This window comes from Citrus clementina, unplaced genomic scaffold (assembly GCF_000493195.1).
Source record: "Citrus clementina cultivar Clemenules unplaced genomic scaffold, Citrus_clementina_v1.0 scaffold_9, whole genome shotgun sequence".
NCBI lineage: Eukaryota > Viridiplantae > Streptophyta > Magnoliopsida > Sapindales > Rutaceae > Citrus > Citrus x clementina.
This window is the reverse complement of record NW_006261964.1, coordinates 4,213,955-4,241,540: the sequence shown is the minus strand read 5'-3', so window position 1 is coordinate 4,241,540 and position 27,586 is coordinate 4,213,955. Positions and strand designations below refer to the sequence as shown.

The following is a 27,586-nucleotide window of genomic DNA, read 5'->3' as shown; positions in this document are numbered from 1 at the left end:
ATGAAAAAACTTAATCAAAATCAGGAACTAATCTAACCAAAAATAATAATTTGGGCATTTAACCCAAACAACCGGAATCTTACTAAGTTAATTGGAATATTAAACGCAAAATCAGTGAAATAATAGTTGAAATATATAGACCCATAAGGGAGAAAGTATAACTAAAATTAGGAACTTACCTAACCAAAAATAAAATTATGAAAAATAAATTTGGTAACTAACCGAAATAATTGGAATCTTACCAAATTAATGGGAATATTCAACACAAAAATAGAGTAACAATTAGTTGAAACACATGAACCAATAAGAGAGAAAGTACAATGAAAAATAGGAACTCATCCAATGGAAAATTAAAGTTACTTGGAACAGCCCAAAATTTTGGCATTTAACAAATTTAGTAGGAATATCAAACGTAAAATCGGTGGAGTAATAAATTGAAACATATGAACTTATAAATGAAAAAACTTAATCAAAATTAGGAACTAATCTAACCAAAAATAATAATTTGGGTATTTAACCCAAACAACCGGAATCTTACCAAGTTAATTGGAATATTAAACGCAAAATCAGTGAAATAATGGTTGAAATATACAGACCCATAAGGGAGAAAGTATAACCAAAATTAGGAACTTACCTAACCAAAAATAAAATTATGAAAAATAAATTTGGTAACTAACCGAAATAATTGGAATCTTACCGAATTAATGGGAATATTCAACATAAAATTAGAGTAACAATTAGTTGAAACACATGAACCAATAAGAGAGAAAGTGCAATGAAAAATAGGAACTCATCCAACGGAAAATTAAAGTTACTTGGAACATAGCCCAAAATTTTGGCATTTAACGAATTTAGTAGGAATATCAAACGTAAAATTGGTGGAGTAATAAATTGAAACATATGAACCTATAAATGAAAAAACTTAATCAAAATTAGGAACTAATCTAACCAAAAAAATAATTTGGGTATTTAACCCAAACAACCGGAATCTTACCAAGTTAATTGGAATATTAAACGCAAAATCAGTGAAATAATAGTTGAAATATACAGACCCATAAGGGAGAAAGTATAACCAAAATTAGGAACTTACCTAACTAAAAATAAAATTATGAAAAATAAATTTGGTAACTAACCGAAATAATTGGAATCTTACCAAATTAATGGGAATATTCAACATTGGTGATTAACCCACCATATTTGAAGTCACAATTTTTTACCCTTTTTTTAATCACATTTTCAACAATCTCCACCATGATTAAAAAAAAAAATTCATAGCCACTGCTACAAAGCACTGTCTTCACTATCAGATAATCTCAAGCTCCATGATACTCTCCACAAGTTACAGACAGCAATCTCTTCCATTATTCTCCTTGATACTCTCATGTATAGTTTCCTTTATTTTCTCTTTATTAGTTACAAATGATGTATATAAATACATGCATTACAGTTAATGAAAATGTGTGAAAAACACTTCAATATATATTCTGCTTTTTGTTCTTTTATTCACCAACAATCATAATTCTCAACATAGAGAATTATCATACTCCACCATAAAAAATATACCACTTAAAATCAACAATTTTAAGATTTTTCTCGGCACATGTCGAACATATCCGTTGAAAATTATGGTGTAATTCTCATGCTTGATTTCCCTAAGAATTCTTCAGACATGACATAACTTTTCCACCACACACCTTGCATTTATACCAAGCCAATACCCGCGTGCAAACTTGTGGATCTCGCTGATAATAATATGTTCTCTTTTATGGCAACTTGGAAATCTACATGCCAGAAGAACTAACCCAGTCTCTTATAAAAAGAAACTCACCATTTGCGAGAATATCAATATCTCCTTTACTGATTCTGGAGCAATTTACCGAACTCGCTCCACCTTCTTGACAATTTCCTTGAGATGCCAAATTGTTACACCTTCAAATCCTTGTGCATACTATATTGGATACACATTTTACATGAATTCTCCACAAGCCAACAAAAAATCATTCTCCCATTAATTTTTCAACAACATCAAACTCCAAGTTTGCAAAACACTAGTTGCTGACATATTTGCTTTATAGATCAGTCTTTGATCTTCACCACAAACTATTTGGATTGGCCCCACTATTTCACGTAAATAGTACCGTATACATAAAAAGTATTATATACATGAATAATATTGTATATCCCAAGTACGAACCATTGGCTCTGATACCACTGTTAGGAAATTGAGTTTCCTCACAAGATCACTCCAAGCAATTTGTCAAGCAACAAATTAGCAAAAATTAAATGAAGAATACACCAATCACACAACATAAGATTTACGTGAAAAACTCTAAGTACGGAGAAAACCACGGTCGTTGTCAAAGACAACCACCGTGAAAAAATATTTACTATGTGAAAAATTATTAGAACCACACTCTCAGAAATAATTTTCTCTCACCCAAGCCCCCAAATACATGATCTCGAGAAATATTCTTTAACAAAATAAATCCGTAATACCCATATTAAGAAATCAAATGCTCTTTTAATATAACTATATGCCTAAGAACATTTCTCTCTCAGTTTCTCACCAAAACTTGGATTGCTTTTCTGGGATTTTGAAATGCCAAGCTCTCAAATGAGAGCATCCTTTTTATAGGCAAAATTTTGCCTAAAATCAAGCCCACCACTCTTGATCAAATTTGATCAATAAATTTGGTGATTAAGCCACCAATTTGAAACCACAATTTTTGACCTTTTTTTTTAATCACATTTTCAACAAGAAATTCCACAAAAATGCTAAATGTTTGATAGAAATTCTACAAAAATGTTTGATAGAGATTCTATGCGTTATTCCCAGCGAATCTCACACAAACCGACTTAGCCCGATTTAGCCACCTTGCACGTATAAATAAGAACCAATTGAAGCTCTTCACCTCCCCCGACCCAGCGTTTTGTTATTTGCTTATCTATTGCTAAGTATGCTCCGATCTTATATTTTCAGTTTTGTTCCCATCAATCACACTACCATGTCTATGTCTACCATTTTCCATGCAAACGCTGTTTCCATAGAGTCTTTGCTTAATTTTCCGGCCACCCTTAACGTGCCCACCAAAAAATGGCACTCAGCTTTAACTAAAATCTACTGCTCCAGAACACTTTTCTCACTAGCCGAAATTGCTAAAGCCAAGAGGGTATCAACAAGGTTTCCCGCTCTCCATCTTACACCGTTGTAAATCTTCAACAACATGGTGAATCATTCAAGATTGATCAAACGAGTCTTGCTGAGCTTGTGAAGATGAAAGATCTCGACGAACTTCATAAGTTTGATGGGGTTCGCCGCGTAGCCTCTGCTCTCGAAACAGATTTTGATGCTGGAATCTGTGGCAGTGATCAAGATATTGCTCGGAGACGTGAAGCATTTGGTTCAAACACGTACAAGAAACCTCCATCCAAGAGCTTGTTCTACTTTGTTGTGGACGCTCTTAAAGATCTTACCATTTTGATTCTTTTAGGCTGTGCTGTGCTTTCTCTTGCCTTCGGCATTAAGGAGCATGGCTTGAAAGAGGGATGGTATGACGGTGGAAGCATACTTGTTCTTTTTGGTCATTGCCATTTCAGCTGGAAGCAACTTTACACAGACTCTACAGTTTGACAAGTTATCAAAAGTCAGCAACAATATACAAATTGATGTCATAGAAATGGTCGCCGCCAACAAATATCCATTTTTGAAATTGTTGTTGGAGATGTCATATGTTTAAAGATTGGAGATCAAGTACCTGCTGACGGATTGTTCTTAGATGGCCATTCGTTACAAGTAGACGAATCAAGCATGACAGGGGAGAGTGATCATCTGGAGGTTAACAGCAGCCAGAATCCATTCTTGTTTTCTGGCACAAAGGTGGCTGATGGTTATGCTCGCATGCTTGCCACGTCCGTTGGCATGAACACAACCTGGGGCCAACGGATGAGCCAAATAAGCCGCGACAACAGTGAGCAGACGCCCTTACAAGCCCGGCTCAACGAGCTAACTTCATCAACAGGTAAGATTGGATTGGCAGTTGCTTTCTTGGCTCTTGTCGTCTTGCTGCTTCGCTACTTCACAGGGAATACAACAGACGAGAATGGAAACCAGGAGTATAATGGAAGCAAGACAAAGGTTGACGATATAGTGAATGCTGTTGTGGGGATTGTAGCTGCTACAGTTACTATTATTGAGGTTGCGATACCAGAAGGTCTCCCTTTGGCTGTTACGCTTACTCTTGCTTATTCCATGAAGAGAATGATGGCTGATCAAGTTATGGTGAGGAAGCTCTCTGCCTGTGAAACAATGGGTTCTGCAACCACCATTGGTACAGATAAAACAGGCACACTCACTGAAAATCGGATGAAGGTGACAAAGTTTTGGCTCGGCAAAGAACTTGTAAAAGAAGCTGATGCTTCATCAGTTTCTCCAAATATTATTAAATTGATTCAAGAAGGAGTTGCTCTGAATACAACCGGCAGCGTATATAGGGAAACTTCAGTATCTGATGTTGAGTTTTCAGGCAGTCCCACTGAAAAAGCAATTCTTTCTTGGGCTGTCCTGGAGATGAACATGGATATGGAGGAGGTAAACCACCCGTCGGTCGAACGGAGCCACTTATCACCAACATCATGTGGAGGAATCTTCTGGTCCAAGCTTTCTGTCAGATAGCAGTCCTCTTGACATTACAGTTCATAGGTGAATCCATCTTTGGTGTAAATGAGAAGGTAAAGGACACCTTGATCTTCAACACATTCGTCCTTTGCCACGTGTTCAACGAATTCAACGCGAGGAAGCTTGAAAAGAAGAATGTCTTTGAGGGGATACATAAGAACAGGCTGTTTCTGGGGATTATCGGGACAACCATTGTTTTTCAAGTGGTGATGGTGGAATTTCTGAAGAAGTTTGCAGACACAGAGAGGCTGAGCTGGGGCCAATAGAGCGCATGTATTGGTTTCGCGGCTTCTTCTTGGCCAGAGAAACCGTTTTTCAGCTATCTCAAGTGGAAGAAGTAGGCTTCTAGTTATAGATTGTTCTTTAAATTCTTTTATCAGCAATTCTTACATTTTTCCCGTACATATGTCATATTGAGATTTTGCAGCTGATTAGTTTTTATTTATAGAACATGTGCTTGAAATAAAAAGCACCATAGTTCATAAAACATCCCCATTTTTTTCCCCTGAGAATGGAAGAGTGGACTTGTGTCTCTTTTTAATTTCTAGTCCTGGGTACAAGACATTTGACCCTTGCAGATGAATTGAAAGCTCATCAAATAGTCATTAAGGAAACCAAAGAACCAACATAATTGCGTATTTGCATGCACCCACCGGGGATACTTAGGGCGTTAAACGTGTAATTTTATCGAACGTGTAACATATATTTATGTACGCTTGTATCTTGTATGTCAGAAGAAAGAAAGAAAGAAAAATTGAGAAAACAGAACATAAAATTGAAAACAGTTCTACTTTCCGTTAGCAACGAACTTGATAAATTGAGAACTCACCGCCCCATCTGTTTTCGCGGTAGTACAGTGCCATTAGTTTGGCTTTTTTTGTTATTTCCTTCATGCGAAAACAGATGGTCAAGAGCACTTACAATGAAGACGTAATAATATTTGTCAACCGATGATGCCTATCGACTTTAAGAATTGAAAGCCCACATGAAGTTTTTAAGAAAATGAAATTCCACAAGTATCAAATGGAACATATTCTAAAACTAAAAAGCGACAACCCAGGACCTCTGTTTTCCATTGGAACACAAACCACAAATATGGTACAACGCAATCTCAGGGAGGACATGAGAATACCAGTGTAATGTAAGATGCCACCAGAGTGGCACTTTAATTACAGAAAGATGCAAATCTTGTGTCTCTGTACCAGTGCCTCAGTTATCATGATCTTGTGCTCAATCTAGTTTCAAGATTTATAGATGCTTCTTTAACTGCATGCATTTTTGTGTGCGCGCGCATGCCTGTAGACTCCTATTCCCTTATCACATGAAATAAATAATGGTTCAGACCCATTAATATGAATCACAATTCTGATGTGGATGATTCCAGTTATTGATAGTTGTAGGGTCTCTCACATGTTTTCTGCTGGAGCGAGGCAGCAGAACCAAGAGGATAATTTATGAAGGGAAGACAAGGATTAAGGCTTGATTTTGCTAGACACAGTTTAGGGGTCTGGCGAAATTTGTTTTGACAATATTCCGGTTAGATTATTGAATTTTTTAAGAAAATTTCTCAATCTAACCGAGTCCAAATAAGTTGTTGGCTTGGTTACTTAAAGAAAAGCACTCTTCTTTACGTTACATTTCTTCTATACAGTCTATATAGAATATGTTATTTCTTATAGAATCTGTTATTTCACGGCCTTGAAAAAGGTTCCAAGATATTTAGAAGATATTGTAGATTATGAACAAAGTCAGTAATTCGCTTTGTTTACAAGGGGGAATTTTGATCATATGAAATAAATACCATTAGTAGTTATATTCCTCGATACAGATGCAGTTTGAGGAATACCCAATTAACACTCGTGATTTAATGGATTTAGACTGAGCGCTTAGGAAGACTTATACCACATCTTTGATTGCACATGTGAGCAAATGTTCCAGAAGTAAGAGGTCGTCTGAGAGAGAGATAAGGTGGGATTATGCCAGAATTATTCTCAAGTTTTTGTTTTTCATTGTAGTTGGTGTTGTTTTGTTATCTAAAATAGAGGGTCTACTTTATTGAGTAGGAATTTGTTTGAGGTGAGGAACTAGTGGAGTCATTGTTTTTAAAGATATTACAAAGTCAAAGAGATGTTCAACTATTCTAATGTGGAATGGGCAAAGAGAGATCAAGGGAGATGAATAACCAGTCGGTGAAAGTGCATGATTTTTACGGCAAAGAGATGAACGCCCGTTTGGAATTGAGGTAATGTAACTTTTAAGATATAATTGTTGTGGAAAAAAAAGTTGTAACTATAAAATAAAAGTTAATAATATATAATAAATATAAATTTTAAATAATAATTTTGACAAAATTATTAAAGATATAAAAGATTTTCTATTATACAAGTAAAAAATCATATCAACGTAGCTTATAAGTTACAACAACTAGTATTTACCAAACACTTTAGTAGCTATAGCTTTTAAGCTACAACTATCAAACCTCAATCCCAAACACACTCGAAGCTTTATTATTTACCGATTTGAGGTTTAATTCTCATTTCCATTTTCAATAATAGCTATTTTCAATGAGAGAAATGGAATGTAAACTAAAGATGGTAACTTCCACCACATTGGATTTGCTTAAAATGCCCTGTCAATCTATTTGAATGCCTTTGTTTGCCTTGCAAAACTCATATTTTCCAGCTGCTTTTCACTTTAACACGAGTTTAGTCAAATGCTCCTACTGACACTAAGGGTGCGTTTGGTACACGTATTGTATTATGTTGTATTGTATTATTTTAATACTGGTGTATTGTATTATGTTATATTGCATTAACATTATATTATAATAATATTGTATAATATTTAGTACTACATTGTATTGTAATAATTTTTTTGATTAATCTAAATTAAATATTGTACTATATTATATTAATATGATATATTATATTAATATATTTAAATTGTATTAATATTTTATATTATCATTAATTTTAAATTAATATTATTTAAATTTATTCATATTTAACTATTTATTATTAGTATAATAAATTATAAATTTATTAATAAATTATAATATAAAATATAAAAAAATATAATATAATAATCTTGAATAATAAATTACATATTTATTAATTTATATTAATAATTATAATGTAAAAATAAAAAATAAAAATATTATATAATATTATATTAAATTAAAAGTTATTATTATTATTATTATAGAACAAAAGTCAAAAGTCAAAAAACAATATCAAAAGTCAAGTTGCAAAGGCAAAAAGTGAAAAGGGAGGGAAAAAAAAAAAAACAAGCGGCACTTGCCGCATTAACTTAAACTTGACTGTGAGTCGGATTTAGCTAATGCGGCAACTTCCTGCATTAGCTTGGCCCAATAATGTGGTGTTACTGTAACTTTTGTTTTGCCAAACATGGACTTGTGTAAAATTAATACAACGAGGGCCTTTAATACAATAACCAAACAAGCCCTAAAGGAACGCCATCTTGCTCTTGTTGCAGTCAAACAGCGGACCAAATACTAATGGGTGCCAGGTAATTCATCAGCATCCTGTATCTCTCTCCTCCTGTCTTTGCTATTCACACATATATCTAAGAATACACAAAATAGGAGACTGAAAAAAACTATAAGATAGACACAACAAGGACCCATATGTAACTGCTGTTGTTTTATCTTAATTTTAGGGTAGCTGCTAGTGTTTTGGAACACTTTTAGCTTTCTTCTAAAGTTACTCTAATTTTAATCCTTTACTGTTGACATAAAAATAATTTAATTTCTGCGGAAGCAAAGTAGCTTCTACTTGACAGCTACCTTTTACCAAAAAAAGTTTAAACTGCAAATGTAGTTGTCAATTGTTGTTTGTTTTATAACCTGAACGTTGAACAGTATGACTAGAATTTATGTTTTGAGTATCTTTTTCAAATTATCTATTATGTAGATATCATAAAGTTTTCATTCTTGCACTTGTTTTCATTACAGTTCTTTATCACTTGTGCAAAATGTGACTGGCTTGACAATAAGCACGTTGTATTTGGGGTAAGTGCTCCAATGTTTTGTTGTCCTCATCATCAGTGTATCTAGTACGCCACATTTAATTGTTTTTGGCGTAATTGTATATTTTCCATGAGCCAGAATTGCACAATATTTTCTGGTATTAATTGATGATTTTGTTACTCGTCAAGAATTATTAAATCTAAATTATAAAGATCTAAACATCATCGAATGTCACTAGAAGAACTGAGTTTCTTTACCAAATGCTTATGTATTCTTCTGTTGGTTTAGCTTGAATTGTAGTTATCAAGTAAATATAGTCATTGGTATATCAATATATTTAGGCTCTTTTAATCTTTTATGCGGATGCGTGGATGTCTGTGCTGTTACTTGACTGTCTATATTAGTTCTGGTTGTTCAGCTCTAACTTTAGGGGTGACGATCTAATTCATAGTCCCGTTTATAAGAATACCATTTTGCTGCCTGGGGCAATCCATTTTTTTCCTTTTTCGTTTATTTCAATGGCTTTTTGAGTCCTTACTGATGAAATAGTCCCTCTAAAATGCTTTTTTTTTTTGGGTAAATATAACTTTAGTGTAGAGGGTGCTCGGAGATGGTCTTTTGGTTGTCGGGAAGATCGAAAATGTGGTCACCGGACCCAACAACCGGCCTAAACTGGTATGCACAATCGCAGAATGTGGAGAAATGTGAAACTGATAACTCGAAAACAATTGTGGCATTGCTAAGGACTAATAAAGAGAAAATATCCGTTAACAAGTTGAATTATCTATTGTACGCTTTTAAGATAGATTTATGTGACATAGTGGCAAGGTTTTACCAGTGATTGCTTGTTGAGCTATTCCCAGTTCTGTGTGATGGGAATTCACCTTTATTTACCAATTTAATTAATTGTTTGTTTACTGTTTACTGTTTACTATGTAGGGTAGTGAGTGGATTTAGTAAATATATATGTATGTATGTATATATGTATGTATGTATATATGTATGTATGTATATTGTTGATGCTTAAATTTAGTCGAGCGGATAATGATGACCAGATTGCTTTGTCAACGGTCAAATTTGTTCTGACCTGATGGTGCTTCCTTGTTGATATTATGTATATTGAAATGTTCCTATGTTTCCTGTAACCTATAACAAAAATAATGACGGTTAGGAGTGCTGAATTTTCCCAGCGTTTCCCTCCGATGCTCAAATCAATGGTTTCTGTACTGGGAAGAATGATATCACTTGTATTCTTTTTTCTTTTTTTTTGAAAAAAGACCCATTTTACTAGATTTTTTTTTGCTTTTATAAACAACCGCGGTTATTCCTCAGCGTGTGGCCGTTACCTAATTGAATGCATCATTTAAATGTGTAAATTAATATGTTTGTTTGCGTAGTTATTGTTCAACCGTTGTAATGCGTGATTGTGCTTTAAACACGCTTGGATGTTGCAGATAGATCTTTGAATAGAACTTCTTGACTTAGCTTGTAAAGATCATGCGACCAGTTCCTAATCTGCTCGAGTCATGCTGGTCGTGTTGATATATGCGACCAGGTAACGAAACCTTCTCTCGACCTGGCTGTCTGTTAGTTAAAACTTAATATCCCAAACAATATATGATACACGTATAGGGTGTATTCAGTGTGTATGAGTTTGCCCAACAGACGTATTAGAAATAATACCTTGCCATGGATGTCAAGCGAAGCAAATTACAAAGTCAAGCTGTAATTGGACGGCGATATCTAAAAATATAGCTTGTGGATGCTTTAAAACAGTGAAATCTTACAAATACACATACCCAGTTGAGATGTCATACGAATACATTGCGATGCCAAAGGACACAACTTACAGCGATCGTTGTTTCCTCCCAGGCGCTTCATTTTCACTGCTCAATGCTCATAAACTTGTCTTGTATAGACGCATGAGCGGTGAAATCTTGTAGCATTAGATATAAAGGCTCATAAGTTTATACAACTTAAAAGAGAGAAAAAATAAAAAATAAAAATAAAAGAGATGGAGAATTTACTAGTTTACCAGGCAGTTGTGAGGCAGCAATAGACAGTTTGTTCGTGTTGCAAGTAATTCCTGACATAAGATGGATGCGTCCACTTATTAATCAAATTTGTTTGTAAATTCCTATCAGAATTTTTCAAAAAATAAAATACGGATAAGAGGGGCAATTATGTTTTAAAATATGGATATTGTTTTTTTAATTTTCAGGAAATATTTCCAAATGTCAAAAGAAAAGGAAATTTTATGTATTTATTTAGGGTGCGTTTGGCACACTGTATTGTATTATGCTGTATTGCATTATTTTAATGCTGGTGTATTGTATTATGATGTATTGCATTAGCATTGTATTATAACAATACTGTACAATGTTTGGTGCTACACTGTACTGTATTAATTTTTAATTAAACTATATTTTGTGTTACATTGTATTGTATTAATTTTTATGATTAATTAAATTAAATAATTAAAAATTATATTTATTAATACTTAGAAAAATAATAAATATAGAAATCTTAATTGTAGAAATTTAACAATTTTTTAGTAAATATTAAAAATTAATGATTAAATTTCTAAAATTTGTATTATAATTATGATAAAACAAATTTATAAAATTTAATATTATATGTAAATAATAAATTTAGATTATAATTAATATTATAATTGTTAATATAAATTAATAAATTATTATTCAATAATATTAAATTATATTTTAATTTACAATATATTATTATTTTTACATTTTAATATATTAATAAATTTATAATTTAATATAAATAATTATAAATATTTAAATTTGTATAAATTTAAATAATATTAATTTTAAAATTAATATTAATGTAAATAATATATTAATAAACTGTAAATAATATTATTTATAAACTGTAAATAATATTATAACATTATTTACATTAATAATTAATCATTAATAAATAAAATAATATTATCATATAATTTATTTTTATATTTTATTCATTATATTAGTATTTAATAATAAAATAATTTATTTTTATAATATTTTAATAAAATAAATTTGCCTCAATTGAGGCATTAACTGTTGCCTCAATTGAGGCAAAAAGCTTCCGCATTACACAAATCCGAGGTTCCCTCGGGTTTGCGTAATGCGGCCCCACGCCTCATTATGCTGCATTATAATGCAGTATAATGAGGTCTTAAATTCTGCCAAACATCTTCTTGGTAATAAACTAATATGAATAGTGATATGATACCACACAATCCCATGCACCAAACATGCCCTTACAGTTTTTAACTTGCGACTAGAATAATACTGCTCAAAGTGACGACAACGAGACTAGAAATAAGAAAAGAACCGCATATAAACTCGGATATCAGACGACGCCGTACTACGCGTGCGTCCCACAGGACGCTTTAAGCTGGAACGTCGTCGTATAACCCAGCAAACGTAAAATATTTTCATTTACATTTTGCCCCTTTTGATTTTGTTTTGTCCAACTCCCTTCCATTGACGACTTGATGACATAGGCACTCCAGGCGAAAGGAAAACAGAGGTACGAGTGAGTCGAGTGAGTGAAAATGTCGTAAAATATCTCAAAGTAATTTCCATGCTTAGTGTTGTTGATTAAAGCCAGATTAAGTAATTTATTTAATTATCCATCTGATTTAGATACAACGGTTTCTAGTATTTTCTTTTTATTAATTCACGGCTAAAAATAAAAATAAAAATAAAATATTGTCTTTCTTTTAACTTTTTTATGGCAATCAAGGAAGATTGCCATTAGGCTTGAAGATGAAAGTTTTGAGTACTTTAGAGGCTTTTTTCTATGTACTTTTAGTTGTTCTGAATGATATTTTGAATGGTCACTCATGACATTTAATTTAAAAAATGTATTACAAGCATTTCAAGATTGATAACAATAGTAATGTAATGGAGTGATTTAAAAAAAAAATCAACATTTTTGAACTTAAATCTGAAAAATATGTGTTGTCATATGAAAAGAAGTCAATAACAATTAAAAAAATAAATAGACATGTAATATTTTGATTCATTGTTAGAAGAAGATAATACGATGGAAAAAAAGCAAGCTAGAACGTAAGATACACAAAAATAATGAGATAAAAACAATGAATTGGAAATTTTATATGATTGTGTAATTGACCTATACGTGCAAATTATAAAAATACAAATTTAACTTGTAATCTTAGTGAATATAGTAGTAGTGAATCAAAAACTAGTAACAACTTAGAATTACAATCAGATTTTGATAAAAATTGTACTATCTATAATAAAATATTTTAGAAACTTGCACATCATTTTTTGGTAAAAATTGTACCATCTATAATAAAATATGATTAATTTTATTGAGTCTAAAATTTCAATTCATTATTTTCTAACTCATCACTTTCGTGAATATTTCTTTCTACCTTATTTTCTACCGTATTGTCTTCTTCTAATAATGAATCAAAATATTGCATGTCTATTTCTTTTTTAATTGTTATTGACTTCTTTTCATACGGCACCATGTGTGTTTGAATAAATGTTGATTTTTAAAGAAATTTTCTCCATTTGAGGTTATTAATATACTACCATTGTTATCAATCTTGAAATACTTGTGGTTTATTTTTTATATCAAATGGCATGACTAACCATTTAAGATATCATTCTAAACAAATAAAAGTTGTCCATGGAACAAATTCCCAGATAAGATAGAAGATACTAAAGAAGATTATACATCAATTGGATAGTAATTTTCAAGTTTTTCCGTGAATATCTTTTAAAAATTTTCTTTAATTCCTAAAATTTTATGAATTTACAATATTATTATGAATTAGAAATTTTAGATGATTGTGAAATATTTGTAATGAATTTTATAAAGATATCGTGATCTATTACCATACCAAATTCTAAAACAAATTGAGTGATAAACTTTTAAACATTATTTTGTCAGTTTTTATAAAATATAACAGTGGTGTATGGTTTTGTAAAAACTGCATATTAATTCTGTGAACAACATTAGCACTATATAATCAAAAAAACTAAAAAATGTTGTCAAATTTTGGCTAGGCTATAGCCCAGCTCTGCCCCCTTAATAGCTTTACCCTTGTGTATGGGTTACGTACGAGTGTAGTAAGGGCTCCTCTAATGTTTATAAGGGTAAACATGTGAGTTATGTCATGATCAATTTAATTTAAGTTGTGCACTGAATATTTCATTGCCAATACTTGCTGATTTCTTGTCAAAAAAAAAAATACTTGCTGATTTCTGGTTGCAGCGTACGGATTGTGCGAAAGAAAGTGTTAAAACTTAATAGCATCCACTCAGCCCGACCCATTCAAACCGAATGAATAAGCAAAATCATAGTATTCATTGGGCCTGCAGCTAAAGACTGGGGCCTTTCCAAGTTGGTTTGGGCTTCCGTAGGGTCAGATCTACTCAGTCTCTCCTGGTCTTCATGTGCAGTACCGAGGGAGGCGTGTTTTTTTTAATTGGAACCATTGGGACCCTTCTAGGCTTCTATTATCCTCTTAAAACTCCTTTTCTATATGAAGTATCAAAAATAGTAGCATCCAGATTGACTGCATGAAAATCTAGACCTGCCATCTGCCCAGAAAACACTCATGCATCTACCAATATCAACTTCTACAGAGTGAAAGAATCCACTGTCTTCTGATTGTCTAGTTTGAAAATATCCGGAAAAAATATCCGGACCCAAAAAAAAAAACCTATCAACTAATTTAAGAGGATGTTGGAGGTGTGCCAATAGCACCACTCATATGTTTTTTTTTCTTTTTTCTTTTTTGTTTTAAATCACCTTATCGTACAAAAAGATAATACAATAAGTACTGAGCACCAGATATTACCGTAACGAAGGCTCATTGCCTATCCCTTTTCAAAAAATAGGGGGGCAAGAAAAAAACTCTTTACCCTTTAATTTCTACATTATCTCCTCCCTTTATTGTCTCTATCAAAACTTTGACTTGTTATGATTTCTAGCTTTCGTAATTCTACGTGCATTATTGATCGTCCGTTTCTAACTAACACAACCTATTGTGCATTTTACTCAATTGTTTAAAGAAAAAAATAAGGTAATTAGTTTTAGATTTTAATCAGCCTCACATCGGCCGTCGGTTCCAAATCCTACATTGCAAGCAATATGAATTATTAATCGGCAAAAATGTTGGTGTAATCAAGTGATGGTGACCCGCTTAATTATAGGATTTTGAGTGTGTTTGAGAGTGAGTTGTTATAGCTTTTAAGTTGTCGCTGCTGTAGAGTTAAAACTACAACTGTGGAGTAAAAGTCAAAAAAAATATATCAAAATACCAAAGCTCAGCTATAAGTGTTATCAAACACTTTAATAGTTAAGATTTGACAACCCAACTATCTCACACCACTGCCAAACGGACGAAAAATTCAAAAAGAAAAGTAATTTAATCATAATAATAAACAGAGGGGAGATATTAAAAATTGTCGTTATCAACTGTCAATTTCAGTCGTTTGCACCAATGCCCAGCTTCTTTTTGGCGTATTGTCTTATTATTATTATTTTGTGCACTCTTTCTCACACAATTTTATCATGTTTCCTTTGCGCTGCGGTCATAGCATGCCAAGTGATGATTGACTTGTAAGAGATGCAAGGAATCTAAGGCCCCGTTCGGTACCGTTTTGCAAGCCATGTTTTCGTTTTCATTTTTATAATACACACATAAAACATGTTCGGTGGATTTTTTTCACAAAACACAAAATCCGGATTCATTATTATAACTATACAACTGAAGTTAAACATGTTCTCTAAATTTTACAAACTAAACCTAAAAATGAATTAAAAAACAACAAAGAAATCGTGACCCTGCAGCCCTCACTTTTCTCTTCACTGCAGGCCTCACTCTCAATCCAGTTCACTACAGCTCCCTCTTTCCCCTCAATTTTCTCAATCCAGTTGCAGCGAATCTCTCTCTTGGTCGCTCTTGGTGTGCTAGCCACTGCCGCTGCTCTTTCTCTGCCGTAACCGCTGCTGCTCCGACTCCGTCCAGCTGCTGCTACTCCGACTCCGTCCAGCTGCTGCTACTTCGTCTTTGCTCTCTCGGATCTGCACTTGCTCTCTCGGATCTTCGTCTACTGCTACTTCATTGTCACTTGCTGGTATTTATTTTGTTTATGAGCTGAAATTTTTGAGAGATGATTTGAGTGATTTTTAATTCTAGAAATTTCTGAGGTTGTTCATATGTAGTGACAAATTGTTTATTTATGAGCTGAAATTTTTCCTCATTTATTTTAGAGATTGTGAAATCTCAATTTGTGTTCAAAAAATAATAATTCTATTTCCAAGTTTGATAATGCAACCTAAATTTTAAAAAAAAATCCTTCACAGATTTGTGCGAAAAGGAAGAAAAAGAAATGCACGAGAAAATAATCAAATTGTAACTGGCAATTTGATTGCAGAGTAGAATTGAATTCATTTTTGCATAAACTCCCAAAATCTCTTTTCATAATGCCAAATCATAATCAAGAAGCTTCCTCTCATACGAAATTTTTATAATGAATAAATTTATATTGATATATTAATTCCAAAAGTAATAATTTTGTATAAATCACTTGATGAATTTGTGGGTCTTAAATTATCCTGGAAAATATACCCTTTATACTAGAGATCTTTGATATTTCCACTATTTTTTATGAAGAAAATAGTCATAAGAGTATGAGAGGAATCTTTATTAGATTAAAATGGGTGTTTGAAGTAAAACTAAAAATTTCACTGATGAGTGTTGTGAGAAATTGAGTTTGTTGAGTATTTTAATGAATTCAAATAAACTTCACCTCGTACTTAATAATTCCACATATCTCAAATGATATAACTAGAGTATTGTAGATTAATCATGTTGGGGGTTATTACATTACTGAAAATTGAGTGGGGGATTAATAGCATGTACTGAAAATTGTATGTTTATATCTAAAAATTTAATAGCAGTGTTTTTAATTTGATTAATATTTTATATATGTTTTATTTTTTATTTTTTTGGGTACCATTCAGTTTTTAATGTATGACATGTTGCTGAAATATGTATATGTTATGTTGAATTTGATCATTATTTGATATGTGTTATTTTTTCTAATTTTTCAAGATATGGATTCACATGATGTTGATGTTAATGTTGAGGATAAGGTTGATTGGTCTAGCTGGACCGAAACTGTTTTTATTCGTATTGTACATGACCATGTTAAAAATGGTGATTTACAAACATCAACTTTCACTAAGAAAATTTGGAACACTATAAGTGATGAGTTGTTAGAACAATGCCAAAAAAGATTCAATTTAGGGCAACTTAAGTCCAAGTTTAATAGGTTGCGCAAAAAACATCGAGAGTTTTCTGACTTAGTAGCTCATACCGGGTTTGGTTGGGATCCTGTTTCAAATACGGTCACAGCATCGGAAGCTGTTTGGGCTGAATATATTAAGGTAAAACTATATTTGTAGTATATTAAATAGTTTCGTATAAAATTAAAATATTATTTTTTGGTTTTACACACTTATTTTTTTCCACAGAGAGTGCCTGGAGTGAAGCCATATCGTAAAAAAGGATTAGAGCATTACCAAACCTTAGGAGAGATATTCAACACCACCACAGCTTCTGGCCATTTATGTTTTTTCTCTAGCCAAGTTCCATTGTCCTCGGATGAGGATCGTGAATTGGAAGACAAATTTCTTGGTCATGGAGTTCATGTTGATATTGAGGATGATGATTCAATGGAACATCTTTCCGAGCCTAAAATAGAAAAAAGGCATCGTCGGCCAGTTGCAACTTCAACTAAGCGTGGTAAAAAAAATAAGAGTGAGTTCGACAGTTACTTTAAAATGACTAGTTCAGTGATGAATGCTAGAATGGAGATGGTTAAATGCAAAAGTGCGGAGTCAACTTCTCAATGTATTGAAAAGTGGTCTATTAAAGAGTGTATTGAAGCTGTGGAGAAATTGGGAGATATTGATGGAGCCTAGTATTGAGTGGAGGAAAGCTTTTTTGAGCATGCCTGAGCATAGAAAAAATATTGGTTAACTAGTTTATAGTTTGTTTTTTAAAATGTAATGCGTTTAACTTAGATTTTATTGGTTGTGAACCGTGTGTTTGTTCATTTTATGATTTGGACTTTGTAGTACTTTTATTTGTCGAACTTTATGTTATTTTTATGAGCTGAAATGTATTTGTTGAACTTTATTTTATTTTGGTGAATTGAACTTTCTAATGTTTTTATTTATTTATTTGGTACAATATATTTATATGGTGAATCATTTTGTATTTGTGTGTTTATTTAATTTTTTTTTTGGATCAATTATCATATACTTGAGATATAAATTATGATTTTTTTTAATCAGATCAGAAAAATGAACAACAACAGCAATGAAGATGATGATATTGATAGTTTAACAGATATTGAAGAAGAGGTTTTAGAGGTAGCCATTGCTATAAAAATTTATGAGAAACAACAGCGTGCTATTAAAAGGCAAGTGTATACAGGACAATTATCTGGTACTGAATTTGTTGAAGAATTGTTAAATGGTCATCTGAATAGGATGTATAACATGTTTCGAATGGATAAGGAAGTTTTTATTCGATTATGTTATACACTTGAACATCTAAAGTTATTAGAGAATGATAGAAATATTTGTATCAAGGAGGCTATAGCAATGTGCTTGTATGTTTTGTCCCATGGTGCTGTTGTGCGGGTTGTATCTGAGCGTTTTCAACGTTCAGGGGATACTGTGTTTACACACTTTAAGCATGTGTTAAAAGCACTTTGTCAATTGGCAAATCACATTATAAAACTAAAACCTCAAAGGGAAACGCCATCAGAGATTAGAAACAATCCAATTTTTTTTTCCATATTTTGAGGTAAGAAATTCAATACATGTTACTTCAAAGTTTATGTGACATTAACATTTGGTTAATAAATTAATAATCTTGACATATTTTCACATAAGTGTATCGGTGCAATTGATGGAACCCACATTGATGCATAGTCACCACCACATAAACAGATATCATATCGAGATAGAAAAACTCATGTGACTCAAAATATCATGTGTGCATGTTCTTTTGACATGATGTTCACATTTGTATATACGGGCTGGGAAGGTACCGCCAATGACTCAAGGGTGTTTATGGATGCCTTAAATAGACCAGAATCTGGGTTTCCACGTCTGGAAGAATGTAAGAATATTGAGATTTATATGTGTGTGTGTGTGTGTGTGTGTGTGTGTGTTAATATCTTTGGCCTTTATTTTTTAATTAAGTTATGTTTTATTGTTTCTATATTTTAGGATATTACTACATTGTGGATTCTGGATACATAAATATGAAAGGATTTTTGACACCATATAGAGGTGAGAGATATCATTTACGTGATTATAGAGGATCAGGTCGAGCACCTAGAGGTCCCCAATGATTGTTTAATTATAGACATTCATCATTGCGTAATGTAATTGAGCGATGCTTTGGTGTTTTAAAAGCGCGATTTTCAATTTTAAGGGATATGCATAATTATAGTTTACGTAAGCAATGTCTAATTCCAATTGTATGTTGCGCTTTACATAACTTTATTCAACGAGAAAATGCAAGTGATAGGTTATTTGGGGACTTTGATGTGCAAGATTTGGTTACCAATGAAGAAGGAGACACTAGTAGGCCACTTACTAATATTGATTTATCTCCAGCAAGTGTCGCCGAGATGAGTGCTACAAGAGATAGAATTGCAGCTTCTATGTGGCATGATTACATACGTAATGCATAATGTCTATCATGTATTTTTTTTATAATTATTTTGTTTAAATCATGTGTTGTAATATATATCTTAATTATGATGTAAAAACAATGACAATGTAATTTTTTTTTAATTAATGTTAATTCTAAAACTTTATCATCATGTAAATTTTTCATCATAATTTTGTTTTAAATTATTATGTTGTATTTGTGTATGTATTAGCTAAATAATTATTTTATAACTATAAATATGATGTAAATGCTTAATAGTAAAAACTGTTTTTCAAAAAAGTATTACTGAACGCATATTCTCTATTTTTATCATTTTCAACTCTGTCTACCGAACGCATATTACTGTTTTCAGTTTTAAAATACAGGATACAGAAAATTATACCAGACGCATATTTAAATTCGAAATACAGCAACTGCAAAACACCATTTTCATTTTCATTTTTATTCTCAGAAAATACAAATTCAAAAACAATACCAAACGAGCCCTAAGAATCAATTTTCACATTTGTGTCTTTGGTTTTGTTATTACAAAAAAAATATAAAGGTTTCAATTGAAATGTCGTCCGTTTTATGAAAATTTTAACTTTTGCCTTCCCTTTCAAACATGCTTTAAATTTGGACACAATTGAATGTATTTGCTTCTAAAAAGTATTGTTCTATTTTTTAAACCAAAAATAAGTTATTTATGTAAAATTGCAAGTGAAATAAATGTTTTCTTTCTTTCCTCTTTTTTTTCTTTTTTTTTGCCTCCTTGTTCAAATTATGTAGATTTTTCCTTTTTTTTTTTAATAAATGAACGATACACTTGAAGATTACTCTTTCACATGATAAGCCTTGTTCTTCCCTTTAGTTCAAGGGAAAATAAAATAAAAATTGCATAAAATTAGAAGCAACTGTTTATGTTGTCTGGCGTGATCTGTTGCACATGCTTCCTCAAAACAATTGTCGAGCTTGATTATCCCAAAAAAAAAAAAATAACAATAACAATAATAACAATGAAAATTGCATGTTTGTCAATAGAACACGTGCATTGCATATGACCATTTCCTGAAATCGAATTAAAAACTTATAAGGCATGTTCTTTTGGCTCATTAAATTGATGCTTAAATGTAATGGAGAATACCAATCAATAGGCTATAAGTCCGTACGTGAAAAAAGATTAATGATAGATGTCCCAAAATAATAGATATCTTAAAATTTTATTTTAAATTTTATTTTGAATGATGTGATATGTGATGTATTATTTTTATTTTTTTAAAAAGAAAGTAAACATTTCATTCAAACAAGAACAACATTATCTAATACAAATTGTATGTCTATTGAAAAAAAATTTTCCCGGGCTGCAGAAGAATCTTTCTCTAGAGCGAATTTCGCTAAAGAATGGGCATGAGCGTTACAGCCTCTAGGAACAAATTTTACATTAACAGAATGAAGATCTCTAAAGGGATACTGGATTTTTGAAATAATCCAGTCAATTGATGTTCTGCTATCCTTTGTGTTGTTAACAAGCTCCACCACCTCCTTATAATCTGATTCAATGATCAAGCATGGAAGAGTTAATTTCCTTGCCACCTGAAGACCCCACTCAACTGTTTCAGCTTCTGCAATACTGATGTCTTCCTTTAAATGAGACTGATTAATGCCTGCAACTATAATCTTGCCTTTTGAGTTGGTTATAACTGCTGCCAATCCAACCTTCTTCTGTTGGCTATTGGTGGCTGCATCAACATTGACTTTAAAAACAGCCCTGGGGGGAGGATTCCACCTCTGCTGCTTTTCCTTTCTCAAATTGTTAATAATTTTTTTTTATAATTTTCAAGTGAATTAAATTATATCATTCCACTATTTATTTGATAAATAACATATTATTTGAGATTAAATTTTGTTATAAAACTTTAGCACGTATAACATTACTCTTATAAAGATATCGCGATCTATCTACATGTAGATCAATATTATTCATTATGTGTTTTTAAATAGTAAGTGTTGTAGTATGACCCCGATGAATAGAGACACAAAAAATGATGATATTCAAATTTCATAATATTTATTCGAATTTTTTAAATTAAAAAATATCATAAAAAATTTTCAAACAGTGAAACAAAAAATGCCAAATTGGCGATCAAATTCGCAATTGCGCGATTCAATGACGTAAAATATATAATTCTAATCTTAAATGCATAATTCTGACTACGCCAAACAATAATTGAGTTGCGGAAAATTGGAGATCGTCTTCTTGCACTTCAATTTTATACTTGACTTTAACGTTGGGTCGTTGACCATATATTTGATTTTTTTTTTTTACTAAAAATTATTTTAAATATTAGAGTGCTCATTGTACTCATCTTGTGGATAAAACCTATTTAAGCTTGCTGAAAGTGGGGTGGCCAAGGGCAGCAAAAACCTTTTAAGGCTAAGATCATGATAACTATGCATTTCCTTGAAACATTGTAGCTCTAATTGTAACACCCTAAATTCACCCTAAATTCACCCAAAAATCGCAAGAGAAATTTAGAATGAAATCTTATAACATTAATCTTATTACTATTCCCAAATAAAGTTGATATTGTCCATTGACAAAGTATAGTCTCTAAAATAATAAATAACTGAATAATCCTCCAAAATAAAATCCAACTCTAAGCAATAATTAAAGTAACTACAATTAATTAATTTAGAAAATGCCAAAGTTTTTCAGCTAAAAATCCTCTCTGCTAGACCAAAAGCCCAAATCTTTAAAATCAATCCGCAAAATGTTGGACAAGAGGAGTGAGCCTTCAGCTCAGTAAGCAAACCCATACATAAGGTTACTAATAACGGAAAAGTATATAATTATTATTATGAAGTACCATGAGTCAAGAAATAGTAATCATTTTATAATCATATGTGTGCGGTAAAACTCATTACTAGCTAAATCATAACGTAATGATCATTTTCAATGAATAATTGTGTAAGAAATCTTTTATTAATAAAATCTTTATTTCGTTCAATTTGCTCATATCTCATAATGTCACATGTACTCCCATGACCTGGTCAATAATTTAGTATGTCACATGTAATCTCAGTGACTCGGCCAATAGTTTAATATGTCACTTGTAATCCCGATGAACCGGCCAATAGTTCAATATGTCACCTGTAATCCTGGTGACCCGGCCAATAGTTCAATATGTCATCTATAATCCTGGTGACCCAGCCAATAGTTCAACCAAGGTACTTTACCCTACAATAATTGTCAATAGGTGCTTATAATACAACTAGCTGTTCAATAATATCAGTAACGACAAATACGGACAATGGGCCAAAACCTAAAAAATGGTTTCTAGTCTTGTAATATCATTCATTTAGTAATATTTCGATAAAACGCTTATAAGACATTGAATTGGCAAAGCTTTACAAATATTTTTCAGGAAAATATTTATAGAAAAACAAATAATTTAATTCTTAAAACAAATTTAAGAAAATGTTTTAAAATAGCTTCAAAATCATAACTTGCCAATCTGTTTGAATAATATTATTCTATTCATAAATATTTACATATATACTTATAATAAACATTATGCATGAATTCACTTACCTTAATCCAAAGCAATCAACAATAACCTCAATCACACAAGGTCACTCTTGCATATAATTATCAAGATAAGATGCTTATCAATATCTTATTCAATTCTGACCTTGGTAGGAAAGCCCAAAAATTCTTAAACCATCAACTCTTACTTAAGCACATCAATTCACTAAACTACGCTAAACTATCATAGAGGAGTTGATTTCCAATAAGCTATAACTGTATTGGAAAAATTACAAATATTACAAAAAGCTACTGTAAACATGTTGGCAATCAATATAAAATTTAACAAAATTAATTATAGTTCATAAACATCTCCAAAATTTGATTTTTTACAAAAGCATCAAAGTTGTCTAGTGACAATATAAACAGAGGATAGCTAATTCAAAAATTCATAACTTTAGTTATACAAGTTCAAAAATAGTGATTCCAATTTTGACGATCAGAGGAGACAATAAGAAATCAAAATTAAAATTTATAAGGCATTTAGTGATGAAAAGTTAACCCAAACTCGCTTAAATATCAGCCCTTGCAATTATAGAAAACAGTTTCCAAGATTGTGGTAGACCAACTCTATGATTTTTGATGATTTTTATATAAAGAAAAAAATTACGAAATCAAAAATATAGAAACGGCACATAAATGTGTACTGTAATAAAAGTTCCCAAAATTTTCAGGAGTCATTTGGGTTATGAAATAAATTATAGAAACGAGAATTACTGCTAAAAATTGAAATTTTCCAGCACCACTGTTCCAATTTCAAAAAATCAAAACAATTATACACATGGATAGAAAGATAAAAATATCTAATTTAATAAACTGTAAAGTTTTATGCATGAAACTTAATGAAAATAACAGTAATGTTGCATTGAATCTATATTGTTTAGAGTTTTTCAGGATAATATAATAGCACTACTTTCACTCAATAACAATATAAATCAATACATGATTATGCTTTCACACTTTTATCAATATAATACATACAAAGTCATCCAATCAATCACATAAAATCACAATCAAAACCAGAAGTTCAAAGGATTATAAATTTTTATGTACTTTCAAAACAAAATCAGAACTCAAGAACTTCTTTGATGGAAAAACAGAAATACAATCAAAATCTTCCCCTCTCTTCGTGAAAAACATGAGTTTATTGTTGTGTTTGTTATTATAATCTCTCCTCATTATTAGTCTCTAGAGTTTTGAGAAATAAAATAAGCGTATAGGATTTTTTTTTATAAGTCCAGCCTTTTCAATACCCAAAAACAAAAACACCGGGTGTTACACTAGCCATGCTCAAAAGTGATGCGTTTTGGACCCTCACACTCGCACTTGTTTTTTCTAATGTAAAGTTGATAGATCAGAAAGAAGAGACTTGGTGGAAATTCACATATCACTTTATTTAAAACAAAAGGATTAGTTGATGAAATGATTAGAGCATTCTGCACCCATATGGGGGAAACGTCTTTGTTGTTCTCCTAATCAATCTAATTAGGAGCTAATAAAGTTTGCGAACTGAAATTAAGAATGTTTTGTCAAGCATTGGATCTAGGAAAGATTCCATTTCCTTCTCTTCTGCTAAACTTTTTGTTTATGGCAACAAATATGGCGGCCCTCCTCAGACATTGATCAGGTATGGGCGTTTCGGCAGCCAATTCCGGGTCATTTGAGCTTATCTTTGTAAGAGAGATTGTAACATCTTTCAAGTTTTTTGGTTTGATATTCTGGACTAAAACGGTTTGCCATTTATTGAGAAAACGGCTAACCGTTTAAGTCCAGAGAGCATGTTTTCTGTTCTGGGTAAAACAGCGTACCGTTTATGGAGAAAACGGCTAACCGTTTAACTCCAGAGAGCATGTTTTATGGTCTAGAGAAAACGGCTCACCGTTTATGGAGAAAACGACTAACCGTTTAAATCCAGAGAGCATGTTTTATAGTCTAGAGAAAACGGCTCACCGGTTATTGAGAAAACGGTTAACCATTTATGTACAGAGAGCAACATATTTGACATTCTGGAAAATTTCAAGTATTAATCGTTGCAAATTCAAACCAAAAGAGTTTTTTGAAGAAGTACCATTTCGAATGGTTGCATTCTTTTGAATTAACATCTTCTTCATAAAGGAAACATATACAATTAGATTAATATCAGATTTTACAGGTTTGATATATGTTTTGGAAATACAATCTTATTTGCTAGAGATTGTATTCAGGATTTGATATATCTTGGGGGTAATTTGCCATTAAAACTCTATAGCAAACCAAGATTGGTGAGGGCAAATAAAACCTTAAAGGAAAGTGTGCAAACACGTCTCAAATCCTAAGAAAACTTCTTTGTTATTTGCCTCCATATTCTTATTATTTTCTAACAATCTTTACAATGGGGGACCCCAGTTTACTAATTTGGCTTGACTTTTAAATCCTAATCATCAGTCCTTCCACTTCTCTTAATTTGTGGTGAAATAATCCGCCTGACTCTAAATAACTGGGCCTCAGCCGAGGAATTTTAAAATTTTCTAGAAAACACTACAATGGACGCGTAGTTATGATATATATTTTAAACTTTGACAACTTTGAAGACAGGCAAGATCATCTAATAAAATAATGAATGTGTTTTAAAACTTTTTTATTATTAAATAGTCGTACAAATGACGTGGTAGACTCATATCTCAGTAGTCCCGCCCCAAACAATTAGCCAAATTTTTTTAAGTTAATCAAATAAGAAATAGTTCTCATTTATAAAGTTAGGATATAAACTTATATTCTATTCTTAATCAACGTAACCTACGTGACCATCCTGAATATCATCAGACTGACAGAAAAATTATGTGGTGCCGTAAGTAATTGCTTAACGCATAATAATTTGCAATTACGTGACATCATATGTAAGTCACATCAACTAAATTATAAATATAAACTTTGAATCACAACCCTCCAGTAGTAGTGGGCACAGCCGGTAGCGGCTTTATCATTATCAAGCTCACATCCGCATAAAATTTAAATTATCAAACTCACTCGCAATTTACTCTAGGTTTTAAATTTTTTAAGAAAATCTACTCTCTACGGATTTTGACAATTATCAAACCCACAATGGTATCTATTAGATTTTTTACGGGTTTCTATATTTAAAATCATAAATGTTTAATATGTAAATTTATAATAATAATCTAAACTTCCACATAACATATCAATTCTAATTAACCAATGTAAATGAAAAATTAAAATTTCAACATCAATCCAACATAAATTCTTAAATTTAAGTATAAAATATACAAATCTATTTAAAAAAAGGTACAAACTAGTATCTAAAAACAACAGTTATCATTTCATATTATCATTCAACACAAACTCCTTAGAGAAAATCTTCATTTCATCATCACCTATTCAACACGATTCTCACATTAATGATTAAAATTAATATTTTCTAAAGAATAATAATTTTTAAATATTAATCTAAAGAATAAAATTATAATAATGAAATAATTCATACATGAAGTTAAAGAAAATTTCATCAAAATTATAATAAGTATATAAGTATATTTGTATATTTAAGTATTTTTTAATTTAAATTAAATTAGAAAAATAAAAAGAAGTTGCGGGTTTACCAAATACTCGTACGGGTATCCACTGGATATTTGGGTAATACCAAATGCACTTGCAATCTAATGCGGGTTTTAAGTTATAATAATAAATTTGCCCCCAATCTAGAAAATTACTCAAACCGGGTTTAGACAAATTTACAAATTTACGGATAGCATTACCACCCCTAACCATAATATATTACCGTTAAACAAACCTTCCCACAAAATTTGGAAATTCATAAGTATGAGGTCATCATAATGGATAGAGATGATGAGTTGGACATGAAATTGTCACAAGATGGAAGAAAAAAAAAATCCTGCAGGTCGAAAATGTTTCAGAATCTGGAGTCAAAAGTCATTTGTCCGCCCTGAGCAACTTCGTATCAGACTATCAGTAAAGGCGACTCACGCAAGTCAAGGAACTTTTATTTATTTATTTATTTATTTTTTATACAAAGGGGCTCTTACAAAAGAACTGTGAAGGCAGTAAGCAGGGTAAGCAACCCGTACATTTCATGAATAAGAAACGGGCTGACACTGGCCGGGGGACAACTCAATTTGTCAAGGAACTTTTATTATCCGAAAGTTTCTTTCTCAGAAACACGCTTACGTAAGTAAATTTCTCATCATAACAAAGAATCTATAGGATTTTGCTTATGCATTTCCAGGTGATTTTACATTTTATTTTTTTTCCCTAACTAAAAATCTTTGAGCGCTTTATTCTTCAGAATTGAAAGTGCAGAATCTGATTCAAATGCTTCTCAAAAAGTATATATGTAGACATATTAATCCAGGATCTGATACGAAAACCATTTTCTCACAACTGCATGAAAAAGTCGATTAACACCCGCTCACCATAATGCAATAAATAAATGTATTGCAAGTAAATACGTCCAAAAGAGATATTGCTTTATCAAGAAACTCGTGTTTCTGAAAACTTTGGTCAATTGTACTTGGCACCAATTTCTTAATCTTACATTCCATCTATGAACTTGAAGAATGAAATTAAGTTTTGTTTAGTCAATATAAC

The 27,586-nt window shown here is 31.7% G+C and overlaps 1 protein-coding gene, 1 long non-coding RNA gene and 1 pseudogene across 2 annotated transcripts; all 3 read left to right on the top strand.

Moving 5' to 3' along the window:
- Positions 1 to 3,011: 3,011 nt before the first annotated feature.
- LOC18032027 lies at positions 3,012 to 4,941 on the top strand (annotated as a pseudogene).
- Positions 4,942 to 8,171: 3,230 nt separating this feature from the next.
- LOC18032510 lies at positions 8,172 to 9,297 on the top strand. Its single transcript, XR_002906525.1, has 3 exons — positions 8,172 to 8,203; positions 8,649 to 8,705; positions 9,261 to 9,297. It is a non-coding gene; the product is annotated as an uncharacterized LOC18032510 (long non-coding RNA).
- Positions 9,298 to 16,778: 7,481 nt separating this feature from the next.
- Positions 16,779 to 17,648, top strand: LOC18032827 (L10-interacting MYB domain-containing protein). The gene is made up of 2 exons (XM_024180359.1): positions 16,779 to 17,111; positions 17,199 to 17,648. Exons 1-2 carry the CDS (start codon positions 16,779 to 16,781, stop codon positions 17,646 to 17,648), a joined length of 783 nt encoding a protein of 260 aa, XP_024036127.1.
- The last annotated feature ends 9,938 nt before the right edge of the window (positions 17,649 to 27,586 follow it).